The sequence below is a fragment of the Pan paniscus genome, chromosome 13 (genome assembly GCF_029289425.2).
Source record: "Pan paniscus chromosome 13, NHGRI_mPanPan1-v2.0_pri, whole genome shotgun sequence".
NCBI lineage: Eukaryota > Metazoa > Chordata > Mammalia > Primates > Hominidae > Pan > Pan paniscus.
Genome location: NC_073262.2, coordinates 67,490,475 through 67,513,682, shown reverse-complemented (window position 1 = coordinate 67,513,682; position 23,208 = coordinate 67,490,475). Strand labels below are relative to the sequence as shown.

Here is a 23,208-nt window from a genome sequence, read left to right as displayed (position 1 = left end):
GGAACTGCTATTAAGCTCTGGTTAACAATGGTTACCAATTGAGGAGCTACAAAAAAGCTTCAAAAGTTTTTATCTTAAATTATTAGATGTTTTTCAGTTTCTTGTGAAACTATGGTTATAAAATATGGTTATTTTCTTTTACTAAAACATGCTACTATATAACTTTATCAACTGTAGGAGTGATCTGTAAACTCTGTAATTGTTCAGTTTTTATTCCTGCACTGGCATATAGTTAGGTTTATGCCCTTTGAAAACAATGATCATATCCCATGAGACGTGAAACTGTAAAACTCCTAGAGGAAAACAGAAGAAAGTCTCCTTGACATTCATCTTGGCAATGATTTTTTGATTCGCATGCCATAAGCACAGGCAACAAAAGCCAAAATAAACAAGTGTGGCTACGTAAAACTAATAAGCTTCTGCATAGCAAATGAAACAATCAACAAAATGAGAAGGCAGCCTACAATTGAGAGAAAGTAGCTGCAAACCATATATCTGATAAGGGGTTAATATTCAAAATATATGAGTACTTCACACAGCTCAATAGCAAAAAAGATGAATAACCTGATTGAAAAATGAGAAAAGGCCCTGAATAGACATTTCTCCAAAGAAGAAATAAAAAATTGCCAACAAGTATGTAAAAAGGTGTTCAATATCGTTAATCATCAGGGAAATGCAAATCAAAACTATAGTAAAATATCATTTCACACCTGTTAGGTTATCAAGAAATTATTATCAAGAATAACAAGCGGCCACGTGTGGTGGCTCACGTCTGTAATCCCAGCCTGGGTAATATGGTGAAACACCATCTTTACCAAAAACAACAACAACAATAACAGTAACAACAAACAAAAAATTAGCAGGGCACAGTGATTCATGCCTGTAATTCTGGCACTTTGGAAGGCTGAGGCAAAAGGATGGCTTAAGCTCAGAAGTGTGAGACCAGCTTGGCCAACATGGTGAAACCCTGTTGGTACAAAAATTACAAAAATTAGCCGGATGTGGTGGTATGTGCCTGTGGTCCCAGCTTCTTGGGAGGCTGAAGTGGGAGGATTGCTTGAGCCCAGAAGTTCAAGGCTGCAGTGAGCCATGATTGTGCCACTGTACTCCAGCCTAGGCAACAGAGTGAGAGACCCTGTCTCAAAAAAAAAAAAAAAAAAAAAAAAAGGAAAAATAAGAAATAAAAAACATTGGTCAGGGTGAGGAGAAAGGGAACCCTTGTACACTCTGTTGGGAATGTAGATGGGTGTAGCCACTGTGGAAAACAGTATGGTGGTTCCTAAACAAATCAAAAATAGAACAACCATATGATCCAGTAATCCCTATTCTGGGTTTATACCCAAAGGAAATGAAATCACCACCTTATAAAGCTATCTGCACACCTATGTTTATTGCAGCATTGATCACAGTAGCCAAGATGTGGAAATAACCAAAGTGTCCATTGATGGATAAATGGATAAAGGAAACACTGTGCATGTGTGTGTGTGTGTGTGTGTGTGTGTGTGTGTGTGTGTGTGTGTAAATGGATTATTCAGCCTCCAAAAAGAAGATCCTACTTGAGGTCAGGGGTTTGAGGCCAGCCTGGCCAACATGATGAAACACTATCTCTAATAAAAATACAAAAATTAGCCAGGTGTGGTGGCACATGCCTGTAGTCCCAGCTACTCAGGAGGCTGAGGCAGGAGAATCGCTTGAACCTGCTAGGAGGAGGCTGCAGTGAGCAGAGATCTCGCCTTTGCGCTCCAGCCTGGGCGACAGAGTGAGACTCTGTCTCAAAAAAAACCAAAAAAAATAAGATCCTGCCATTTGCAACACCATGGGTGGACCCAGAGCACATTATGCTAAGTGAAATAAGCAAGACACACAAAGAGAATTGCTGTATGCTCTCTTATATGTGCGATCTTTTTTAAAAAATTGAATACATAGAAACAGAGTAGGACGATAGTTACTAGAGTTGGGGGATGTGGGATTGGGGTTGGGGGTGGAAAATGGGTGAAAGGCTCCAAAGTTACAGTCATATAGGATGAATAAGTCTAGAGATTTAATGTACAAAATACGGTCAAAGAAGCGAACAAAAGGAATTATGATACCTCTACAGGGAGGGTCGGCAGGTAAAATGCAAGATATTCAGTTAAATTTGAATTTAAGATAGGTAACAAATAACTATTTATAACAGGCAAATATTGCAGGTGACATACTTATGCCAAAAACTTATTCACTGTTTATCTGAAATTCAAATTTAACTGGTTATCCTGTATTTTTATTTACTAAAGCTGGTTATCTTATTTATAAACTTCAGTTTTCTAATATATGTAATGAATAGTTAGAGAACATGTTATCTAAAGTCTTTTTCAGGTTTAATGTTGTATGATTTCTGTTACAATCAGATATTTTTAATAGAACACAGTCATTTGCCATACTTATTCATAATTCATACCCTGCAACACAGATGATGATACTGTTGTATCACCATTTTATTGATAAAGAAACTAAAAATTACAAAATTATTTTTAAAAATATTTTTCAGATATGCGATTTTGAATTTCCACTAATGAAACTAAGATAATTGCAGAATGCCTAGCTTCAGTGAATTGACTTGATTTTGATATTTAAAATACATATTAATTCTGAAATAACTTAGGTAATTCATTGGTTTTGCTAGACTGCTATGACTGATTTCGACTGAAGCACAGAACTCACGAACAAAAAGACTGTATTCTAAAACCACCACTAGCATGCTCCACCAATTTCTTACATTCTTCAACTTCCTCAAACTTTTTTTCTTTGACTGGCATATTTCAGAAAGAACTGGAAGAAAGTTCTTCGATGTTGAAATAGTGTTAACCACAGCTCAGCTTGTTCTGTGGTATTGACAGATCGCAAAATTTATAACATACATAAGAATCACACCTGGAGTAATGAGGCAATACTTCATTTAAATCAAAATATGTAGAGAAGAAAGGAGTCTTATATTTGCCAGACATAAAACTATATTTTAATAGCATTCTATGTAAAAGGTCACTGATTATCACAAATAGTCCCCATGTAGAAGGAGATTCAGAAGTTAAAACTGATATGGTAGTTTTGAAGTCTGGGTATTTAAAAAAAAAAGTAAAAAGAAAAAATGGCATGGTTTCCTTTAACACGGTCAGAAAACAAAATCTTAATCCCATTTTTGTTTTTCATTCCAAAAACAATTATTTTTTTACTTAGTACATTCCTAGTCCTCTGAATGAAAATGTTTGTTCTTTGTTGATCAAACTTATGCACTCTTATTTATTACAACAGAAAATTGTAAAGATCTAGAAAATATGTATCACTATCCCTGAAATATACACTGTAGCCCTTGTAAATATGCAATCACATAAAAATACATCAAACAAGAAAATCACCTTAAGTAAGCTTATCTTGCCACTTACTTGTATTATGATAGCTGATAAATACTGTAAGCCCAGGAGAAAATACTTCAGTCAGAGATCTGCAACACTCTTTCCATTACCTTGTTAATTGCAGACTCATACCTGTATGCCAGGGATGCCTGAGTGCCCTCTATATGCTACACATTCAGCTAAGTCTGTTAACTGTGTTCTCTCATTTAATTTTCTCAACAATCTTGTGGAATAGCTATTATTTTCCCAAGTTACTAGATGAGCTAAACAATAAAACCCAAAGTTTACACACTTACATATATCTGATAAGTTATGCCATTCTTTTCTGCTTTTCTATCATTTTTCAATTTCTGCTGCAGTTACCAAGGAAAATAGTTAAAGTAGCCAATAATGAATGTTTAAAACATTAAAAAATCATACCTTATATGTGCTAGAAACAGTAATTTCAACATACTAGGTGGACTTTTGGCAGTGTGTTCTTCCCATCACACTATTTGTAATCCAAATATTCATTTTGTGTTATTTTCCATGTCGGGCTGCCTTTGATTTTCCTAGATTGTTGTTGTTGTTGTTGTTGTTGTTAGTAGAGGAAAATATACAGTGTCATTAATTCTGCTGCAAGTTCTCATGGGGTGGACCTTGTTAGGAGTACAGAATGATCTGATTCAATTTCACCCTGTTCTGTACAGTTTTCAATGTCTTGGGTGGATCCCACGTAGAACATGGATGAATAATAATAAGACTTCACATTTTTATAGAATCTTTGTTCTTGGTATGGTCAAGGGTGCTCATTCCAGAATGCGTCTGAATTTCTGATCATCTCTCAATTTTTCCTCTCGATATTTTGCCTCCCTGATCTTCATATTCCTTAAATGAAAATGGATATGTCTACAACTTTAAACTCTCCCCAGACTGAAGTGTGTCCTTTTGGGACAAGGCAGGTTCAGGTAGGCAGTACCTTTGAAGCTGGCCTAGGAGATAGGAGAAGATATTCAGCATGCTGCTCACACAATAATATTTATTTGCTCTGGGATAACTTTTTTAACCTGCTATGATTGCAACGAGGTAACTGTAATGCTACTGCAAAATAAAGTAAAAATCAGAAGAAATAACTTTTGATTCTAGTTTTGCTACTTTACTAGTATCAAGGCTTTGGGCAAGTCTTTGCTTCAGTTTCCAGAACAGTGAAATAAGGATATGAATGTCAATCTCTGCAAGCCCTTAAGTGGCTCAAACTAGATTCAATAAGTGAGAGTGCTTTGCAAGGGGCTGTATGTGACATCTTGTTATTAATAGTCCATATATATGAATTCAATCGTTTTTAACACAATGAGCTTGATTACTCAACATAGATAGAAAACTCAGAGATCACAGAATATTTATAGATTCATTACAGAGATAAGGAAATTGAAGATCCCACAGTTAAGTGATTTACCCAAGGTCACTATAGAGCAAGAAGCCAGAGCTCTCAGCTTGGAGGAGGAAATTTTCTGCTTTACAGATGGTGGCTTACAGAGACACAGCTGGCTCCCATTTGTAACATTTGTTTAATAAGGGCCTCCATTACCCTCACTGGACGCTTACTCTTTGCCAGGAACAGTAAATTTCCTAATGTCACCCAGATAGTAAGAATCAAATCCAGGGATGTAAACTCAAATCTGTCTGGCTCCAGAGCCTGAGCTCTTAACCACTGTGGTACTTAGTTAACCGCACACACACTCAGCCTCCCAGAAGAAAAGGCACAGGAGGGGCAAGGAACCCTGCCAGGATGAAATATGCTGAGACTTGTTAGGTTTTATGCCTGGAAAGCCAAATCAGTGGCTACCTGGCCCAAAGCTGTACATTTTGAAATACATGGAAACTGACAAGCAGTTAAGGCTTTAGGAAGCTCTGTAAGACAGAAAGGGAGCGATGCAGCTTCTAGTTACAGTTAGAATTGAATAGGCAATGTAAAATCCTAAATACCAAGATTTAGTAAATTGTATCATATAAAATAGATAAAAGTTGACTTTTTTTTGTCCTTTTCCTTTTTTTTTAAAGAAACACCCATATTTGAATGGTATTTGAATTTTAAATTACCAAGGTACTTTGAACAAAACTGATACTTTAATGTGATAAAAGAGCTTATTTACTTCCAATGAGTAAGAAAATTATTGCCAATAGAATTACAGAATCCAGAAACAGAAATTTATTTGACAAAAGGATATGTTGAAGAGGGAAATGAGAAAGTAGATTTTAGTTAACTTTGTGTTGATGGAGGAGAATCTGAGCTTGAAGTTTGAATGGGCACTGAAAACTCTGCCCTCTTTCATGCTCATAGCACTAAATTACACGTCTGCATGCTCGTGCACGTTTCCCCAGGCCTCACCTCTATTCTGGAATGTGTACATATTAATAGAGTCTCTTTTTAGCATTGAATATGATAATATAGAAATATAGCACCATTTTAAGAGATAGCATACCAAACTCAGGCATTTCTTCTTCTGATACTTAGGACTGAAAAATTATTTATCTTTTGGGAGAGCAGTAAAAGGCCCTACACTGATTATTGACCAATTTTGTTAAGATTTTAAGTTGATTGAGAGTCACAAAAAAGTACTGATGAGCCCAATGGTCCGTGAGCCCCTCAAGGGAAAGGCAATATCTTTGTGATCTTTGTTTTCCTAGCCCAATTCTTGGTATAGCAGATATCCAATAAAATTCTCCTTTTATTGAAATAAAATTTAATTCATGAATATATAATCTTCTTGGAAGTTCTATTCTAAAAAATGTTCAGTGATTTTTCATGTTTCAAAATATAAAATCTGATGAGTTACAAACTCATTAAAATGGACAACAAAGCACATCTATTTTGGTTCTTTCAATCTCTAGAAGGCTTGTTTGTAAATGACCCTCCAGATACAACAAAATACCTCTGTAATTCCAAATATAGGATGATGAACAGTGTAATTCATATTTTCCCTTTAAAAATAGTATTATATTTATTTTCTTCAAACTTTGATATCAAAGTAAATACTAAACTTCATACAGGAAAAACAGGGATTTATTTACATTTTAGGAATAAATTAGCCAAATATGATTTTTATTTCTTCTGTTAATCAATATAAAATAACTGGATAAAAATATCTCCCACACTCAATTACTCTACAAAAAAATAATTGTTATCTCTAGTACTTAAAGAAGGGGGTATGCATTAAACTTGAAAGTATGAATAAATGTATTACCACTTCATTTGAGTATGTCATTTAACTCACATACTAAAATAGATATGACGAGAGTTAAAATAGCTACAGTTACTATGGTTATTAAAAAACTACATAAACAATACAGCCTTTAGCTATTATATTTGACTTTAAAATGTTTAATAATTGGCTTTAGTTCCAATGGACAAAACTAATTCTGTCAGTTTTTATTATAATTGCATACACTGGACATCAAAGTAAAGATTTAATCATTTAAGAGTTGTTGACAGTTTTTCATATTTTCCTTTGTGTATTTCTAACTTCAGCGCAAAGAAGAAAAAAGTTCTCAATGAAACAAAATCAAAAATTTTTTTTCATGAATAGACATTTCTGTGTTAAGGAAACTATAATATTTCAACAAACATGTCTGTTGAGTTTATTCTTACCTACTAATTGTTGGTCAGTTTGAAAAAAAGGCATTAAAATAAGATTACAAATTGGAATAGGAGGGAAGGGAAAAGGAGATATACCCGTGATAAAGACAGCAGTGGCTAATTACAAAACCTGGCCCAGGATTCCTGACAGCCAAAGAAAATATTTTTGGTATTTTGGAATAAAGCTCTCATGAAGCATTTATATAGGGAACATCAAATTCTAACAACACTTTCTATGTGTTAATACATGTAGGAATACTCAAATTATGAAAGCACTACACAGAGATGAAAGGATAATTAACTATTATGCATATATTACTGAATTGAGAATAAAGCTACAGTTCTGACTTTCAGCTGCCTGTTTTCATCAACAAAGTCTTGTGCATAAATAACATAACATATTTTCCGAGATTGGGCAGTTTCTATGAAATACACAGTCTGAAATAAGACTTTTATTAAAACTGAAATGTAACAACTCTGATCTTGTTATATAAAACCACAAACACACACGTGTACACAATCTAAGAAGACATAAAATAAACACTTCCTTTAGGTTGTCATGTGCAAAGGTGAAATGCACAGAAAGATATTAACCACCTTTTAAGTGTAATTTTTCAGTTTTAAATAAAGCTTTTCAAGTGGTACTTATAGTGGAATAAAAACATACTTAAAATAAGCATTTAAAAATGTTTTCATTATTCCAAATAGTTTACAAAAATTTTAGACAAACTCCAACCATTATGGCCCACTTTAACATGCCTATCTGCTTTTTATATAAGCACACAGGTATTTATTAAGCATGTAAACCTCCTTTCCATTTATTACTATCCAGGAGGAATCTGAAACCTAGATTATTATTCAGAGAGATATATAGCTAAGTGGACCTTCATTTAGCTTCATTCTACCCATTGATTTTGGTACTAACCCCATCAGGTAACCACGTGAAGAATAAGTCTTCTTTCTCTAGTAAGACAAACTCACCTTCCATCTGTTCCATTTAAAATGGCCTACCAGCCCCTTTGAGTTGAAGTCTTTCCCTGAATCAAGTTCCTTTTAGGATTCTTCTGAGGAGGGAAGGCCTGAAGGTTTCCTTCATTCCTTTATTCAGTACACAAATACTGGTGGAGAGTCTCCTGTGTTCTGGGCTATGCTTTCAGGAGACAAAGGATAAGACGTGGTCCTTTAAGAGTAGGCCGGGCACTGTGGCTCACGCCTATAATCCCAGCACTTTGGGAGGCCGAGGCAGGCAGATCACAAGGTCAGGAGTTCAAGACCAGCCTGGCCAACATTGTAAAACCCCATCTCTACTAAAAATATAAAAAATTAGCCGGGCACTTGGCACATGCCTGTAGTCCCAGCTATTCGGGAGGCTGAGGCAGGAGAATCACTTGATCCCGGGTGGTGGAGGTTACAGTGAGCCAAGATCATGCCACTGCACTCCAGCCTGGGTGACAGCGAGACTCTGTCTCAAAAAAAAAAAAAAAGAGAATAAACCCCTCCAACTCTGCATTGTGTAAATGAATAACTGAAACAAAGTGTCATGGGGCCTTGCCCTACCTAACAGAACCTACTGGGGGCCAAGAAAGGGAAGGGCTACTTCTATTTCTGCAATGAGGGAAGTATTCCTGAGGGGATAATACCTATGCTTAGGCACTTAAAATGATCGGCTGGGTGGTGAAATGAGGGGGAGATTCCCAAACGGGGAAATTGAGCGCAATCTTGGAAACGTGGGCAATTTTGAAACAGCTCTGCATAACTAGAAAGATTGGAAAACAGCAGTTTTCTCCTGTTATGTGAAAAGATTTATAGCAGCCAGGCATGGTAGCTTACGCCTGTAATTCCAGCACTTTGGGAGGCTGAGGTGGGCAGATCACCTGAGGCCAGGAGTTCGAGACCAGCCTGGCCAACATGGTGAAACCTTGTCTCTACTAAAAATATAAAAATTAGCCAGGCGTGGTGGCGGTCACCTGTAATCCCAGCTACTCGGGAGGCTGAGGCAGGAGAATCACTTGAACCCCAGAGATGGAGGTTGCAGTGAGCTGAGATCGCATCACTGCACTCCAGCCTGGGCAACAGGAACAAGACTCCTTCTCCAAAAAAAAAAAAAAAGATTTATAGCAAATCTGTGATTATTATTTTGCTAATCACTGGCTACAGTGAGGATAGCTTAGTACCATTATGTGAAGACCACCAAGCTTGGTGGTGCTCTTAAGTGGTTTTGCCCAACATGAGCTTATTTCTTGCTTATGTGGATTCTGTTGTAGGTCCTGGGACTCTCCAGGGCAGCTGTGCTCTGGGTAATAGTTTAGCATTCCAGTCTTGTGTCACCTTCATTTTAATACATGCTTTCATGATTGCAGTAGCAAAGGAAGGGAATATAGAGACTCAAACACTGGCCTAAGTAATTTCACCAGGAAATAAAGCATTTCATGTCTGTTCACATTTCCACTTATCAAAGTCACAGGGTCATACCTAATTTCCATGGGGTGGAGCATATAGTTCTCCCTAGGACCAGAAGGAGGACAGCAAAAAGTGGTAGGCACTGAAAATGCCTTCAGCAGTTACGAAATGTTATGAATGTTTTATGACTAAGATTAGCCTAATCTTACTAGTATTAGGGTCCATAATATTACTAGTATGTCATAAATTAAGGCTGAAACTAATTAAAGATTTAATCTTGTCTTGTGATTGAAAGTTATGGACTTTCAAGTAGTTTCACTGTTACTCAATACTTGCATCATTGTCTGTGCAAGCAACTGTAAAAGCTTTCACAGCTCCGTATTCAGAAGCATAAATGATTCATGAAATTGTTTAACCAGAGTTATTGTTTAAAGACTAAAACCCAGAGGTATTTAAATAAATTGCTTTACTCTTAGTTAAAATCTCTAAAAGCAACTTTTTCTAATATGGTTCCAGTATTGTAATCCAAATTAGCCATGTGTTTTTTTCTTCTCATATTTAAGATGCACTGAAAGGACATTATGCATTGCAAGAAATAAATACCAATGCCTGCATGTGGTAGACAAATGGCACATTGCTAGGCATTTAGTTCAGCAATCTTTTTTGTTGCTGCAATGGATAACCAACTAAAGGAGCATTAATATCAATTTAATTGTAATACCTGCCAAATGTTATTCTATCAGTGGCTAACACAGGTTTATTACTTGATGTTAGTGCTACAACAGAAGTCCCCTGCAGGATGTTCCTTCCTGTAAGATCTCTCCATCAGTTTAATCCAAATATGTTTTTAAAACTGTAATTTTAAATTCATTTCTTAATGTCACGTTGTTTTCTGAAAACACATTTTTGGGCCCATCAGAATGGCGCGCATCTTAAAACAATTGGCGCTTATGAAAAATATAAAATATGTAAATATATTAGGGTGGTGCAAAAGTAATTGCGGTTTTGTCATTACTTATAAAAAAAAAAGGCAAAAACCGCAGTTACTTTTGCACCAACCTAGTACCTGTCTGTCAGGTGTAAAGAATCATCTAAAGGGCATGCACGTGGATACTAAAACGTACAAACAAGCACACAGCTGTGTCTGATTCCTTTACCCTTGTAAAACTTCCAATAAGTGAATACAATCTATTACTTAATTCTTAGTTTATAGACTGTCATTAGACATACTGTTGTCCAGTTCTCATGTCAGAGCTGTTATAGGCTTTTACAAAAAATGCCTCTGAAGACAGGGCAAGCTTAAACCTGCCACCAATTAGAAAGATCTGTCACAGGTGCGCTTTTAAAAGAATGGCAATCTTAAAGGTCAAGTTAAAAACACAAATTAAAAAAAACGATCCTGGACGTCGAGGGTCGGACTCTAGGGAGGGCAAGCTGCAGGCCCCACTCTGCGAGTTTCTGTCCGCATTCCGCGGAGGCCCCAATCCTCCCCGCGTATCCTGGCAAGGCAGGTAACCTCCCTTCCCCCGCACCTGTCCGGCCCGGGCGCACCAGCCTTCCCGAAGCGCAGCCCTAGCGGTGGGAATGGGAACACCTCGTCTGGGAGCTTTCTTTCGGTTCAGCTTCCCCAGCCGGACCCCAAAGACCCGAAGCCCTGGGGGAAGGAAATTCCAACTCGCTCCCGGCCCACCCCCGCCCCGTTTCTCTCTCCGGCTCGCTGCTTCCCTCGCTCCAATGCCGCCGAGCTGGTCCCCACTTATGTGCGGCCGTGCTGCAGAGGCGGCGGCGAGCTCCCGGACTCCGGGCAGGGAAATGGGGCAGGGTGAGTGAGAGAGCGGGCTCCAGCGAGGCCCCCAGCGCCCAGCCAGCGCCCGCACCCCGCCCGCGGGACAGGGGAGGCGCTGAGTCGGCCCTGCCCGCGCTGGGCTGAGCCTCGCAGGGGTTGCCGCTTCTCCATTCAAGTCCTGGCTTGAGAGCCGAGCGGCAAGAGCGCGGGCCGGGGAAGGGAAGAGTAGGAGAGGAAGCCGCGAGGGAGAACAGGCGAGCTACTGTCTCCTTTGGAAAAGAACGTAGGAGCCTTGGGTGGGAAAAGAGAGGTCAGCCCTCCCAACTTCTCTTAGGGAAAAGTTTTCCTAGGGCGTTTTGTTTGTGCAAACTCGGCCGGAGGAGCCTGGGAGTGCGCTGCCGGCGTGGCAGCGGTGCCCGTGCGCCCGGCCCCGCTCCTCCTCCTCTTCCAGCCCCGGCAGCTCCTCTCCCTCCGAGAGGCGCCAAATGGCTACCCAGTAAACCCCACGGGGCGGGGGCTGCAGCGCCGCCGCCTCCTCCGCCGCCGTGCTCTGGGGGCGGCGGCGCCCGCGGGCTGGGAGCCGGGGCCCGCAGGTGGAAGCGCACCCGGGAGGCGGGCCGGCCGGGGCTGGGGCGGCTCGGGCGGGCTCTTGACGCTCAGCCAGCTTCGCTCCGGCCTCGGGAAGGCGCGCGTCCCGCCCTGACCCGCCGGCCTCTCCCACCCCAGCAGTGACGCGCCGCCTGGGAGCTGGAGCCCGCGCAGCGCCCCGCAGGGCGATGGACGGCCGAACCCCGCGCCCGCAGGACGTCCCAGCCGGGTAAGCCCAGAGCGCCGCGCCGCCTCTCACCGGGGAGGGCGAGGCCGGCGAGGACAGCGAGGCCTCGGCCGTTTCACCTGGCTGGCAACTCGCTGCCCTGCCGGCGGCCTGACTCACTGACTCTCCTCCACGCGGCCGGGGAGGCTGCTTCCTCCCGGCCTTCTCGGAGGCCGCCCGGGCGGAGGGCTCGGGTCGTTTTTGGTTGCCTTCCTACCGGGGCTGCCCTGGGTTGCTGAAGGCCAGCTGAATGCCAGGAATTGGGTGAGGAGTCCGGGAGCAAAAATTGTAACAAAGGGACCCTTGTTTGGGCTCTGGGGGAGCGGTGGACGATACCTGTAAGTGAGCTCCAGGGGAGGGAGGGCAAAAGTTTCCTTGGTCATGGGCTGAGGCCCAGGCAGGTGAGCAATGTCAAGGTGACTGTAAGGAGTGGGCTTTCTGCAGGCGGGTGGAGGGCGACAGGAGGGTGTGCCAGCTGTCAGCCCGCATGACAGTTCCGGGAGCGAGCGGGGTGCGCGCCTCTGATTGGGGGTGTGTGTGCCTGTGGCCAATTGCTGGTTCCAAAACCCAGCGCAAATCAGATTGCAAACAACTCTACTTTTCTTTTTATCCTCACATGTTTGAGAAGAGAGGAAGGGGGCTGTCACATGGTGAGTTAATATTAAATGAGGCATGTCTTCCTGCCAGATACGCTAATAGTTACCTTGCTAAGCGTTTGAGTAAACAGTAATGAGAACAGGTAGTTCTGCAAGAGATGAAGAAAACCTGAAAATAGTTTCTTGGTAAATAGTTCAGGAGTAACCTGGATGCTAGTTGAGTTTCTCAAGTGGGAAACTCGTTTGATGTAGTACAAGTTTTTTTCCCCCCAGCATAAGTGTTCCTCCAACATAGTTTATTTTCTTAGTTAATCTGAATGCAGAAATGCCCTAATGAGAATACTAGCATTCCAGAAATAGAAACGTTAAGGAAAAATCGACGTTGTCACTAATGAATGAGACTTGTACAGTTTTCCTGATTTAAGAGTGTAGAAGTCATTTTTCCCTGGAACATGACAGGCGTTTCCTTAGAAGCAAGTCACAGCATGTTTATTCATCAGAGACCATGCGAACATTGGCAGCTGTCTAGAGGAAACATGGAAAAGTCTCAAAGCAACATGACTAATCTAAAAGATATTTAGTATAATTTTTACATAGAGGAAACATGTAGTGTATTATTTCATTTTGCTCAAATTAACTTTCTCCTTTCTGCAAATATTACTCTCACTGTTGATTTTCATTTCTTTTCTTTCCCCAGGTTCTTCATTGCTTAAATATTTTCATATATCCTGACATATATTCTCACATTAGGATGAGTAAAGAAATATATCGGTAGAAAGATATTGAGCATACAAGCAAGGTTCCTAAGTGGAGCTGCAAAATTATGTGAATTGACGATGAGACAGCTGTCAGGATGCCGAAATGTATTCAGGGATTGCAAAATGAGATAGAATTAAATTGGATTTCGAAATGGATTAGGTTAAGGTACTTTAAAAAACAAAAAAGAAAGAAAAACATACCTGCTTTCACAAAATACACCCATGGGTGTTCAGAACTCACTGGGGACTTTTAAGTAAAATAGGTGAGGTCAGATGGCTCTGTGTTGAAGAAACAGAAGAACACTTTTTGCTGGCAAGCATAACTGTAGTAAGAACCTTCAGACTTTACTCTTGATATTTTATTTTAATGTAGAGACAAGGTCTTGCTATGTTGCCTAGGCTGATCCGAAACCCCAGGCTTCAAGCAATCCTCTCACCTTGGCTTCCCAAAGTGTTGGGTTTACCAGTATGAGCCAGTGCGCCCAGCCACTTTTGAGAATTTAAAGGTTAAACTGATAAGTTCTTTGCTTAAAAAGAAAGTACAAAAGAGCCTTATCTAATTTGTCAAGCATTTGTAAAGGACTTTTGCTGTCCCCTTTTCAAATTTAAGTGGGGAAAATCTGTCAACACCTTATCTAAAATAACACAGTAGTAGTTCTATCATTTTACCTTACATTATTCTACTCAGAGAAGTTATCATTACCTGAAAAATATCGACATGAAAAAATTACCTCTCTACTTCATTTGTCTTATTTCACTTGTCTAACTTGTCCTTTGGCATATTCCGAATGCCTGTCATATAAGATTTGTTGAATATTTAATATTCAGTATTGCTTCTCTTCTTTCTCAAAAACTCAAAATATAAAAGGTTTAAACTGGGGGAAAAATATCTAGATAAGGGTATTTGGGAGGTGGCAGGCAGAAATCTTAATATGTTATAATTGTTAGGTTTTGGAGATAAATTTCTTGCTATAAAACTGACTAATTATATCATAACTCATTACTTTAATAGACAATGAAGCCTAGTTTAGTCTTTATCCTTGGATATTACTGTTGGAAAGAATTCCTCTGTAATTTTCCAAGTTTTACATTGTTGTTACATGTCATTTTAACATAGCACCAAGTTTTGTTCTCCACGTTTTATAAATGAGAATCTGAAGCTCAGAAACACTGAGTGTGTTGAAGTCCCAGCAAATTAGTAGTAAAACCAGAAGAAAAACTCCAAGTGCCTAGTTCATTTTGTTAATTGCTTTTAATCTTTTCTTGACCATGGTATGATATAACATACCATGACGTTATACATTTTAACGGATAACTTATATTTAACCATTAACTCTGTAATATTTTAATACATTTCAGGAAAAATGTAGTTGATATTGTTATCTTCACTTTTATTAATTCTTTGATAAATTAGCCCATTCAGGGAATGAGTATTTTAGGAAAATAAAATTGTTTTATGGCCTCTCAGCTGCTGCTTTTTCTTTGAAACATTCTAAATAATAATTGTAACATCAAAAGGGATAGTTTGAAGTTTGTTTGGTGCCTTCACACATTTAACTCGCATTTAGCATTCTACGACATTGTGAATTATATGGGTTGGGTGTCATTTTCTTTTCAGTGGAAGCAACGGTGCGCAGAAATAGTGGCTGCCGTAGGGTCTGTGCTGGTGAAGTCCCTGCCTTAAAAGGGTCTGATCCCGTGGTCATCTTGAATGTCTTTCATTTTGGCCTCTACTGTACTGCTTTAATCCCTTACCATTCTAGATTAGATCCCTTTCTTTTGAGACAGGCTGGAGTCTTGCTATGTTGCCCAGGCTGACCTTGACCTCTTGGGCCCAAGTGATCCTCCCACCTCAGCCTCCTGCATGGCTGAGACTACAGTCACAAGCCACTGGGCCTGGCTTTAGATCACTTTCTTAGTATCATGCAGAAGTATCCACTTTATATTTGTTGTTCTGTATCTTATGGGCTTCTTTTTGGAATTCATTATGAGGTTAAGAGTTTAGATATCAAAAGACATTGAGTCACAACAGTTTCGGTTTTCCTTCGAGAAAAAAGTTTGCATGCAACTTTATATATATTCAAATGTAATATGTACATTCATATATAATATATTTACATATTTTATGTATACTATACATATACATACATATATACTCCTATCTAATTCATGTATATATGTTTTCATATGTATGTGAAAGTTGACTAGTTTAACTTACATAGTGATCTAGATGAAAAATGATAAATCATTTTTATATTTGTTTCTATGAAGTGGAAATCCTAGGTTGGTTTGCGTTTTTTTTTTTGCAGAGAGCAAAAATGTTGGAGACACTGTTTGGAAAATTGAAATGCTGCATTGGAGAAGAGAGTGATAGTCAAAAGTGATTTCCTTCTCTAATGTGGATATCCAATTAGTAAATTTATTTAAGTTTTCTATATTAGTTCTTAGTAAAGTGACATTAATCACTTAGAAAAAGCAACATGATTGCTGACATCAACTTGGGTGCTTATCTTTGGAACTAGTGCTTATGTTCTTTACTTGCCCAGATATGCTTTAAAAAAAAAAATCCTTCGAAATTTAAATGTCAAAAGCTTAATTGACCTTGCTCTGAGGGATCTTAATATTTTGATTCTGAAGCACATTTTCAGGAATGTACAGAGGGGACAAAAGCTCTCTTTATCATTTTGCAGCTTTGGAGCTATGGAGTTAATTGAAGGCATACGAAAAATTAAAGAATGATTTAACAGCTGCTTTCTTAAGCTTTTGTTGAGGAGCGTTATTGGTTCTAAAGTTTCACTGATTGTATGAACTGAGTTCTTGAATACTTGAAGTTGAGTGACTTCTCTGAGGTTTCAACATGGGAGTCATCTGGGGTACTTTCACACGAATTCTTGGGCTCTCATGCCCCCACCCATTCTGATTTTAATTCTCTTGGTCTGGGACCAGGGGATGGCTAGTTTTAAAATGCTGCTCAGGTGATTGTAGTGTGTGACCAGATTTGAGAATCATTGATTAAGTAGATATCAATAGCTGACATGGAGCTGATGCAAAAAAGAGAATAGAGGCTGTTACTAATCATTTATAGGGAACTCAAGATTGTAACTTTAGCATTATTTTGCCTTTTGAAAGATTCCATGTAGCTGCTTTGCAATATTATTTTTAAAGCTTTTGCTACTTCTTTTTGAATAAGTATATTAACTTCATTTTACAATGAATGAAACTGAGGATCAGAGAGCTTAATTAACACATTGAAGGTCATACAACTCTAAGGAATGGAAGAGTATTAGAAACAAGCTCTGATTCCAAACCTATGCTTTTCATAGTGCTATGTTTGCTACCATGGATTATACTGAATGGCTAAAAATGATTTTTATTTAAAGTGGCCTTATAAAAGCATTATCTTGATTCTTTTTAAAATTATGTTTACATTTTATATTTAAAAACTATAAATTTCAATGCATATAAAATGTCTAGCATTTAAAAGGAGATTAATTATTTGGCTTATGTCTTCAAAGTAATGTGTAACATATTCCTGTGTATGGTATGATGTAATTTAACTCATAGTAAACTGGCAGTTTTTTTCATCATATGACAAAGTCTATACTTATTTTTTGATATTAGGCAGCTATTAAATGTGTAACAATATTTCAAAAGTAGGATTTTTGATTACTGAAAAACAAAAATGAAATTATTTATTAAAAATGCTATACTTGCCCTTCAAAATCAATTACCTCTACATGAGTTAGAGGATATTGAATAACAATATTATGACCTTATATTTGTACTGAAACGCCAGATGTGTTAATATAATAATAAATGCCAAACTTCATGTTATTAAGACAACTACTTTTAATTAATCAGTCAAAAACTCCTGAACTCTTACTTTATATAAAACATATTTTTCTAGGTACTGGGAAATAGGCTTCTAATCTTAAGAACTTCACTACAGAAATTATATGTATCTGTAGGAATAAAATGAACATGATGTTAGTGTATAAATGGTACTTTGTTACTGGCTTAAAACATTATGTCTATGCTTAGAATTTAAAATGCAACAGCCTAACTTATGGGTCAGCAAACTATGTCCTGAAAGTCAAAACAGCCCTCTACCTGCTTTTTTATCCCCCTTTTTCTCCATTGTGGTAAAATATGCATAGCATAAAATTTACCATCTTAGCCATTTTTAACCGCATGGTTCAGTGGTGTTAAGCACATTCATATTGTTGAACCATCACCACCTTCCATCATTATAACTCCTTCCGTCTGGCAAAACTGAAACCCTATACCCATTAAACAATAACTTCCCCATTCCACTTTCTCCAGCCCCTGAAAACCACCATTCTACTTTGTCTCTATGATTTTGACTACTCTAGGTACCTCTTACAAGTGAGATCAAAGTCTGTCTTTTTTTGACTGGCTTATTTCACATAATGTCATACATGTTGTAGTATATATCAGTACTTTATTTCTTTTTATAGCTGAATAATATTCCATTGTATGTATAGATCACATTTTGCTTATCTATTCATCCATCAGTGGATACTTGGGTTGTGTTCACATTTTAGTTATTGTGAATAGTGCTGTTGCTATGAACATGGGTGTACAAATACCTCTTGAAGACCCTACTTTCAGTTCTTTTGGGTGTGTTGTTAGAAATAGAAAGTCTGGATCATGTAGCAGTTTTATTTATTAATTTTTTTGAGGAACTGCCATACTGTTTTTTGTTTGTTCTTTTTTTGTTTTGTTTTGTTTTTTACAGTGGTTGTACCATTTTACATTCACCAAAAGTACATGAGGTTCCAATTCTCTTCACCAACTTTTATGTTATAGAGCCCCCCTTCCCTGTAGCAGCTATCCTAATGGGTATGTGGTAGTATCTCATTGCATGTTTGATTCCTGTTTCCCTAATGTGTAGTGATTTTGAATACCTTTTCATTGGCCATTTGTAAATCATCTTTGGAGAGATATCTGTTCAAGTCCTTTGTTTTTCAATCTGTTTTAATTCTGTATATATTCTGGATGTTAATCTGTTATCCTCCACCTGTATTTATAGAGTTTTACTGGCAAACAGCCACCCATGTTCATTTGCATATTATCCTCCAACCGCTTTCACATTATAGTTGAGTAGTCCAGATAAAGACCATATGGCCTGCAAAGCTAAAAATATTTGCCCTCTGGCTCTACACAAAGTTTGCTGACCCACTGGCCTAATTTATAAGATCAGTAAATAAACTGGTAATTGTTTAATTAAAAATTTATTGCATACAGGAGACTTCTGAGTATTAACTGAAATGTCAGTTAAAAAAATTATTATCTGTATGGAGTGAAATATATCTTATACTAGGGGATTTTGCAGAATGGAGATTGGTGATTGATTCCTTTTTCAAGTAAAGACTAGACTTGGCTGTTGGCAAACATTTTAGACTTTTAACATTTATAAGATATTAGAATATATTTTAAAGAGAATTCCAGACTTCTGTGCCAGAGAAACTTTAGAAAAAATGACTGATATAATTAAGAAGATATTTAGAAACGAATGTGCCTAGGAGGAAATGGACCAAAGGTGGAAGGAGTTCTTATCCAGTCTAAAAGTCTAAAAGTCAAAAATGTCTTTATAATTTCCAGCAAGTATTTTTGTTGTTGTTGTTCAAGATACTCATATACTCAAGCTTTTGGTGTTCTAATATTAGTATGATAGTTGTTATGAGACTTTTTTTTATAACTTTGCTGTGCTAAATTTTTTCCCTCATCTGCTACAGTAAAAACAAACTAAAAGTATGAGAGAAAGAAGTTTCCCATGACTATTTATAAAAGGCCAAATGTCTTCAGTTTTGAATACAAACTTCATATATGAGGAATGAATCCTTTGGAAAAGATTCTCAAAGATTGGCTAGTCTTTAGAAAAATGATAGAGTGAGCATGGGTAATTTATTTCATTTAATTTAAGTTCACTGTACTGTTTATAAATTTAAATATTTTAAAACTGTTTACTTTAGATGTAAGAAATCTGTGGAGTTGAATTTTGGAGCATTTTGGCGAAGTGCTTTAATTGGAATTGTCGGCCGGGTGCGGTGGCTCACGCCTGTAATCCCAGCACTTTGGGAGGCCGAGGCGGTTGGATCATGAGGTCAGGAGATCGAGACCATCCTGGCTAACACTGTGAAACCCCGTCTCTACTAAAAATACAAAAAATTAGCTGGGCGTGGGGGCGGGCGCCTGTAATCCCAGCTACTCGGGAGGCTGAGGCAGGAGAATGGCGTGAACCCCGGAGGCGGAGCTTGCAGTGAGCCGGGATAGCGCCATTGCAGTCCGGCCTGGGCGAAAGAGTGAGACTCCGTCTCAGAAAAAAAAAAAAAAAAGAATGTAAAGGCAGGAGAAATGGCCTATTAAGCTCAACTCATAGAAAGTTGAAAACTTAGTTCTATTTGTAGCTTGTAGCTATTTATTTATTTTTGAGACGGGGTCTTGCTCTGTGGCCCAGGCTGGAGTGCAGTGGCACAATCTCGGCTCATTGCAACCTCTGCCTTCTGGGCTGAAGTGATCCTCTCGCCTCAACCTCCCTAGTAGCTGGGATTACAGGCATGTGCCACCATGCCCAGCTAATTTTTGTACTTTTTGGAGAGATGTTGTCCAGCTGGTCTCAAACTCCTGGCCTCAAGAGATCCTCTCGCCTCACTCGCCTCAGCCTCCTAAAGTGCTGGGATTACAGGCATGAGCCACCGTGCCTGGTTTGTAGTGTTTTTTGTTGTTGTTGTTTTGTTTTGTTTTTGAGATGGAGTTTCACTCTTGTTGACCAGGCTGGAGTGCAATGGCGCGATCTCGGCTCACCGCAACCTCCCTCTCCCGGTTTCAAGCAATTCTCCTACCTCAACCTCTCGAGTAGCTGGGATTACAGGCATGCGCCACCATACCCGGCTAATTTTGTATTTTTAGTAGAGACGGGGTTTCTCCTTGTTGGTCAGGCTGGTCTGAAACTCCCGTCCTCAGGTGATCCGCCCGCCTCGGCCTGTCAAAGTGCTGGGATTACAGGTGTGAGCCATTTGTTGGGCCATTTGTAGTTTTTAATTCCTCAATTGAAATCAGAGCTGCAGGAGTAATATAAACAGTTATTATTTTTTAAAAGTATGGTTTAATAGGACAGAGGTTTTCTTTTGTAATGACTTCAGACTTCTAGAAAATTCCTTTGGACATAAAGGTGTAAAAATACCACATATTTGAAAATAGCCAAAGTGTTTCAGAAGCAAGCCTCTGAAATGTGGTTGAAGAAGAAGCTGAGTTATATAGTAGTTTGGGTTCAAAATATGGCTGTACTTATAAATCTGATTTTTTAAAATATGATTGTAGGTTGACTTTAAATAGGATCGAATGCTAAGGCATCAGAATATGTCTTTAAAATAATATTAATCATTAGAAAAATTACATTGTTTCTAGTGTGATTAATTTGAGGGATTAACACCAAGTAATTGGTAGGTATTCTGGTATATTTTTAAAAATTAAATACACCATTTTACCTTATAGCCTAAAGTAAAGCTTTACATCATAGCTTCTGTAATTACAACAACATATATTTGTAAGGAAGTAGAGTTAAGATGCTCAAATCTAGGTGAGACATTTATCGACAGTCCTTGAGGATTCCATCTCTCGAATGTGCCTTCATGCACATGCACATGTACTATTTCTGGAGAAATGGAAGTGAGGAAGTATTAGATGAGCCCAAGGGGAGTAGCGGGGGCTGAAGCCAAAGTTTTAATAGCTGCTACAGTCGTGTATTGATTGAGATGTGCTGGAAAAACAGGAAATTGAGCTGCTAAACAGGAAAATGACTACTATCCTACCATTCCCAGACCTGATTGGCTGTGCCACAGTTTCTAGGCCAGTTAACTGTAATCAAGATAATTACAGGAGTCATTGAATTCATTTTCTCCTTTGTGCTAAGATGAATGCAAGTTACACACAAAATGGAAGTGTCCGAGGGTAGAGCAACTCTTTCTCTTTTTTTTATGCCTGATAGTCACTTGCTGTATTACTGCTTTAACAGAATTAGGAAAGAGACAGGGTCACTGTCTCATAGGACAATATCTGTATTTCCTGGTCTATGGCAGCTCCCATAATTCTCAGGTATCTGTGATTCAGTTATTGGTGGCAGACTCCTCAGCAAACTGTCCTGCTACACTGTGGGAGTGGGTTCTTCCTGTCTCTTGCTCCCACATAAAATGTGTTGTTCCCCATTTCCAGATGGCAGCTAGGTGCTTTAACTTAAAGCAAAAAAAAATATTTTTTCTGTGCTTCAGGAGAGCAAAGCTGAAAGTGGTAGAAAAAAACAGCAGCAGCTGAAAAGAATATTTAAATATTATTTAAATATTTATTTATTCTACTAGATAAGTAAAATTTAAATGATCCCTACTAGATAATTTAAATAAAATTTAAAATAAAATTTAATAAAATTTTAAGTGTTAAAATTTATTTTTATTTTTATTATTATTTTTTGAGACAGAGTCTCACTCTGTTGCCCAGGCTGAAGTGCAGTGGCTTGATCTCAGTTCACTGTAACCTCTGCCTCCCAGGTTCAGGTGATTCTCCTGTCTCAACCTCCAGAGTAGCTGGGACTACAGGCATGAGCCACCATGCCTGGCTAATTTTTGTATTTTTAGTAGAGACGGTGTTTCACATGTTGGCCAGGCTAATCTCGAACTCCTGAACTTGGGTGATCCACCCGCCTTGGCCTCCCAAAATGCTGGGATTATAGGCATGAGCCACTGTGCCCTGCCAAAAATAAAACAAAATTTTAAATGCTTGTGATCCTATGATATCAGTCTTTTCAGTTTCCTCTGTCTCTGAAAGTGGGTAAGCTTTATTGTGATTATTACCTATGAAGGAGGAACTTTGTTCCTCCCTTTAGGAAAGTGAGATTTGACTTTGATTGAATGAAAAATATTTAATGCTAGTAATCTGAAAAGTGGAAATATACTCATTTTTCCTCTCACATTTGAATTGGGATGAATTTTATATCTAGAATCTATTCCACCTTCTAGTTTACTTCACTTTACCATACATCATTTTGAAATATAATCTGATCTGAAACGAACAATATTCCAGAGTAATTCATACTGTATGTCTGTGATTCTATATAGAAGTATGTAGTAAATTCACTCTTAGATGACGCTAAGAAAATATAGTCCTGAAGTTTGTGCTCGTATTCTTGTGAAATCTAGAAATATATTTCCAACGCTAATTTAGTTACATGGTTATAAGTAGTATAATCTTAAATTTAGGAAAATTTTTATAGCTTTCTAATCAAATTCAAGATTCGTATATATATGTGGGGTGCAACACTTTGAGATTTTCATTTTTTGTGTATCATTTAGTACACTAAGGTTATGCGTGTTTGAATTAGTGGCAGTTCTAAAAATTATCTGAGGATTTTGAATATTTACTACAATTTTTGATCACCCAAATCCATTCTTTTTTGTTGATAGCAATGGGGGATTTGAATGTCTTGGATTTGGGACATTCACAGTTTCCATATATTACTGTAAAGCGTAGGTAAGGTAGAGACCGACTTTCTGGCATCCCATGGATATTTGGAAGGGTTTGAACACAAAGGTACCACAAATACCAATGGTATTAAAGGAATAGCCTTGGGGCACCAAGAAGTACAGTTTAGGAAGCAGGGAGTGAGTAGTACAGTGAAATGATTTAATTCCATGGTCAGCATCTTTTACTACTACTTTTACTGAGGAACTCGTCTCTGCTTAGTTGCCACTCAGTGGCTGAACCATTGTGGATGGTTTTGTACCCATTATCACCATGGCCCTAGGACTCTCTTTTTTTCAGAATGTGGATCTATGT

At 38.4% G+C, this 23,208-nt stretch overlaps 1 protein-coding gene and 1 long non-coding RNA gene across 22 annotated transcripts in view; one reads left to right on the top strand and one right to left on the bottom strand.

Annotated features, from left to right (window-relative positions):
• Window positions 1-20,413, bottom strand: part of LOC106634502 (uncharacterized) — a 131,127-nt gene extending 110,714 nt beyond the window's left edge. The window contains exons 1-2 of the long non-coding RNA XR_010109469.1: window positions 12,342-20,413; window positions 3,810-4,360 (exon numbers count right to left, since the gene is read on the bottom strand). This is a non-coding gene — a long non-coding RNA (uncharacterized LOC106634502). The remainder of the gene's footprint in view (window positions 1-3,809; window positions 4,361-12,341) is intronic.
• COBLL1 (cordon-bleu WH2 repeat protein like 1) overlaps window positions 10,972-23,208 on the top strand; it is a 193,748-nt gene continuing 181,511 nt past the window's right edge. For 6 of the 21 annotated variants that reach the window (XM_057301426.2, XM_034954391.3, XM_055108679.2 and 3 more), the window contains exons 1-2: window positions 11,013-11,227; window positions 11,918-12,008. In XM_057301426.2, coding sequence (XP_057157409.1) covers window positions 11,140-11,227; window positions 11,918-12,008 — 179 coding nt within the window. In that variant the 5' untranslated portion in view covers window positions 11,013-11,139. Of the gene's footprint in view, window positions 11,228-11,306; window positions 11,502-11,745; window positions 12,009-23,208 lie in introns of those variants that run through there. The other 15 variants (XM_063595414.1, XM_063595413.1, XM_063595412.1 and 12 more) reach the window with 11 other exon arrangements.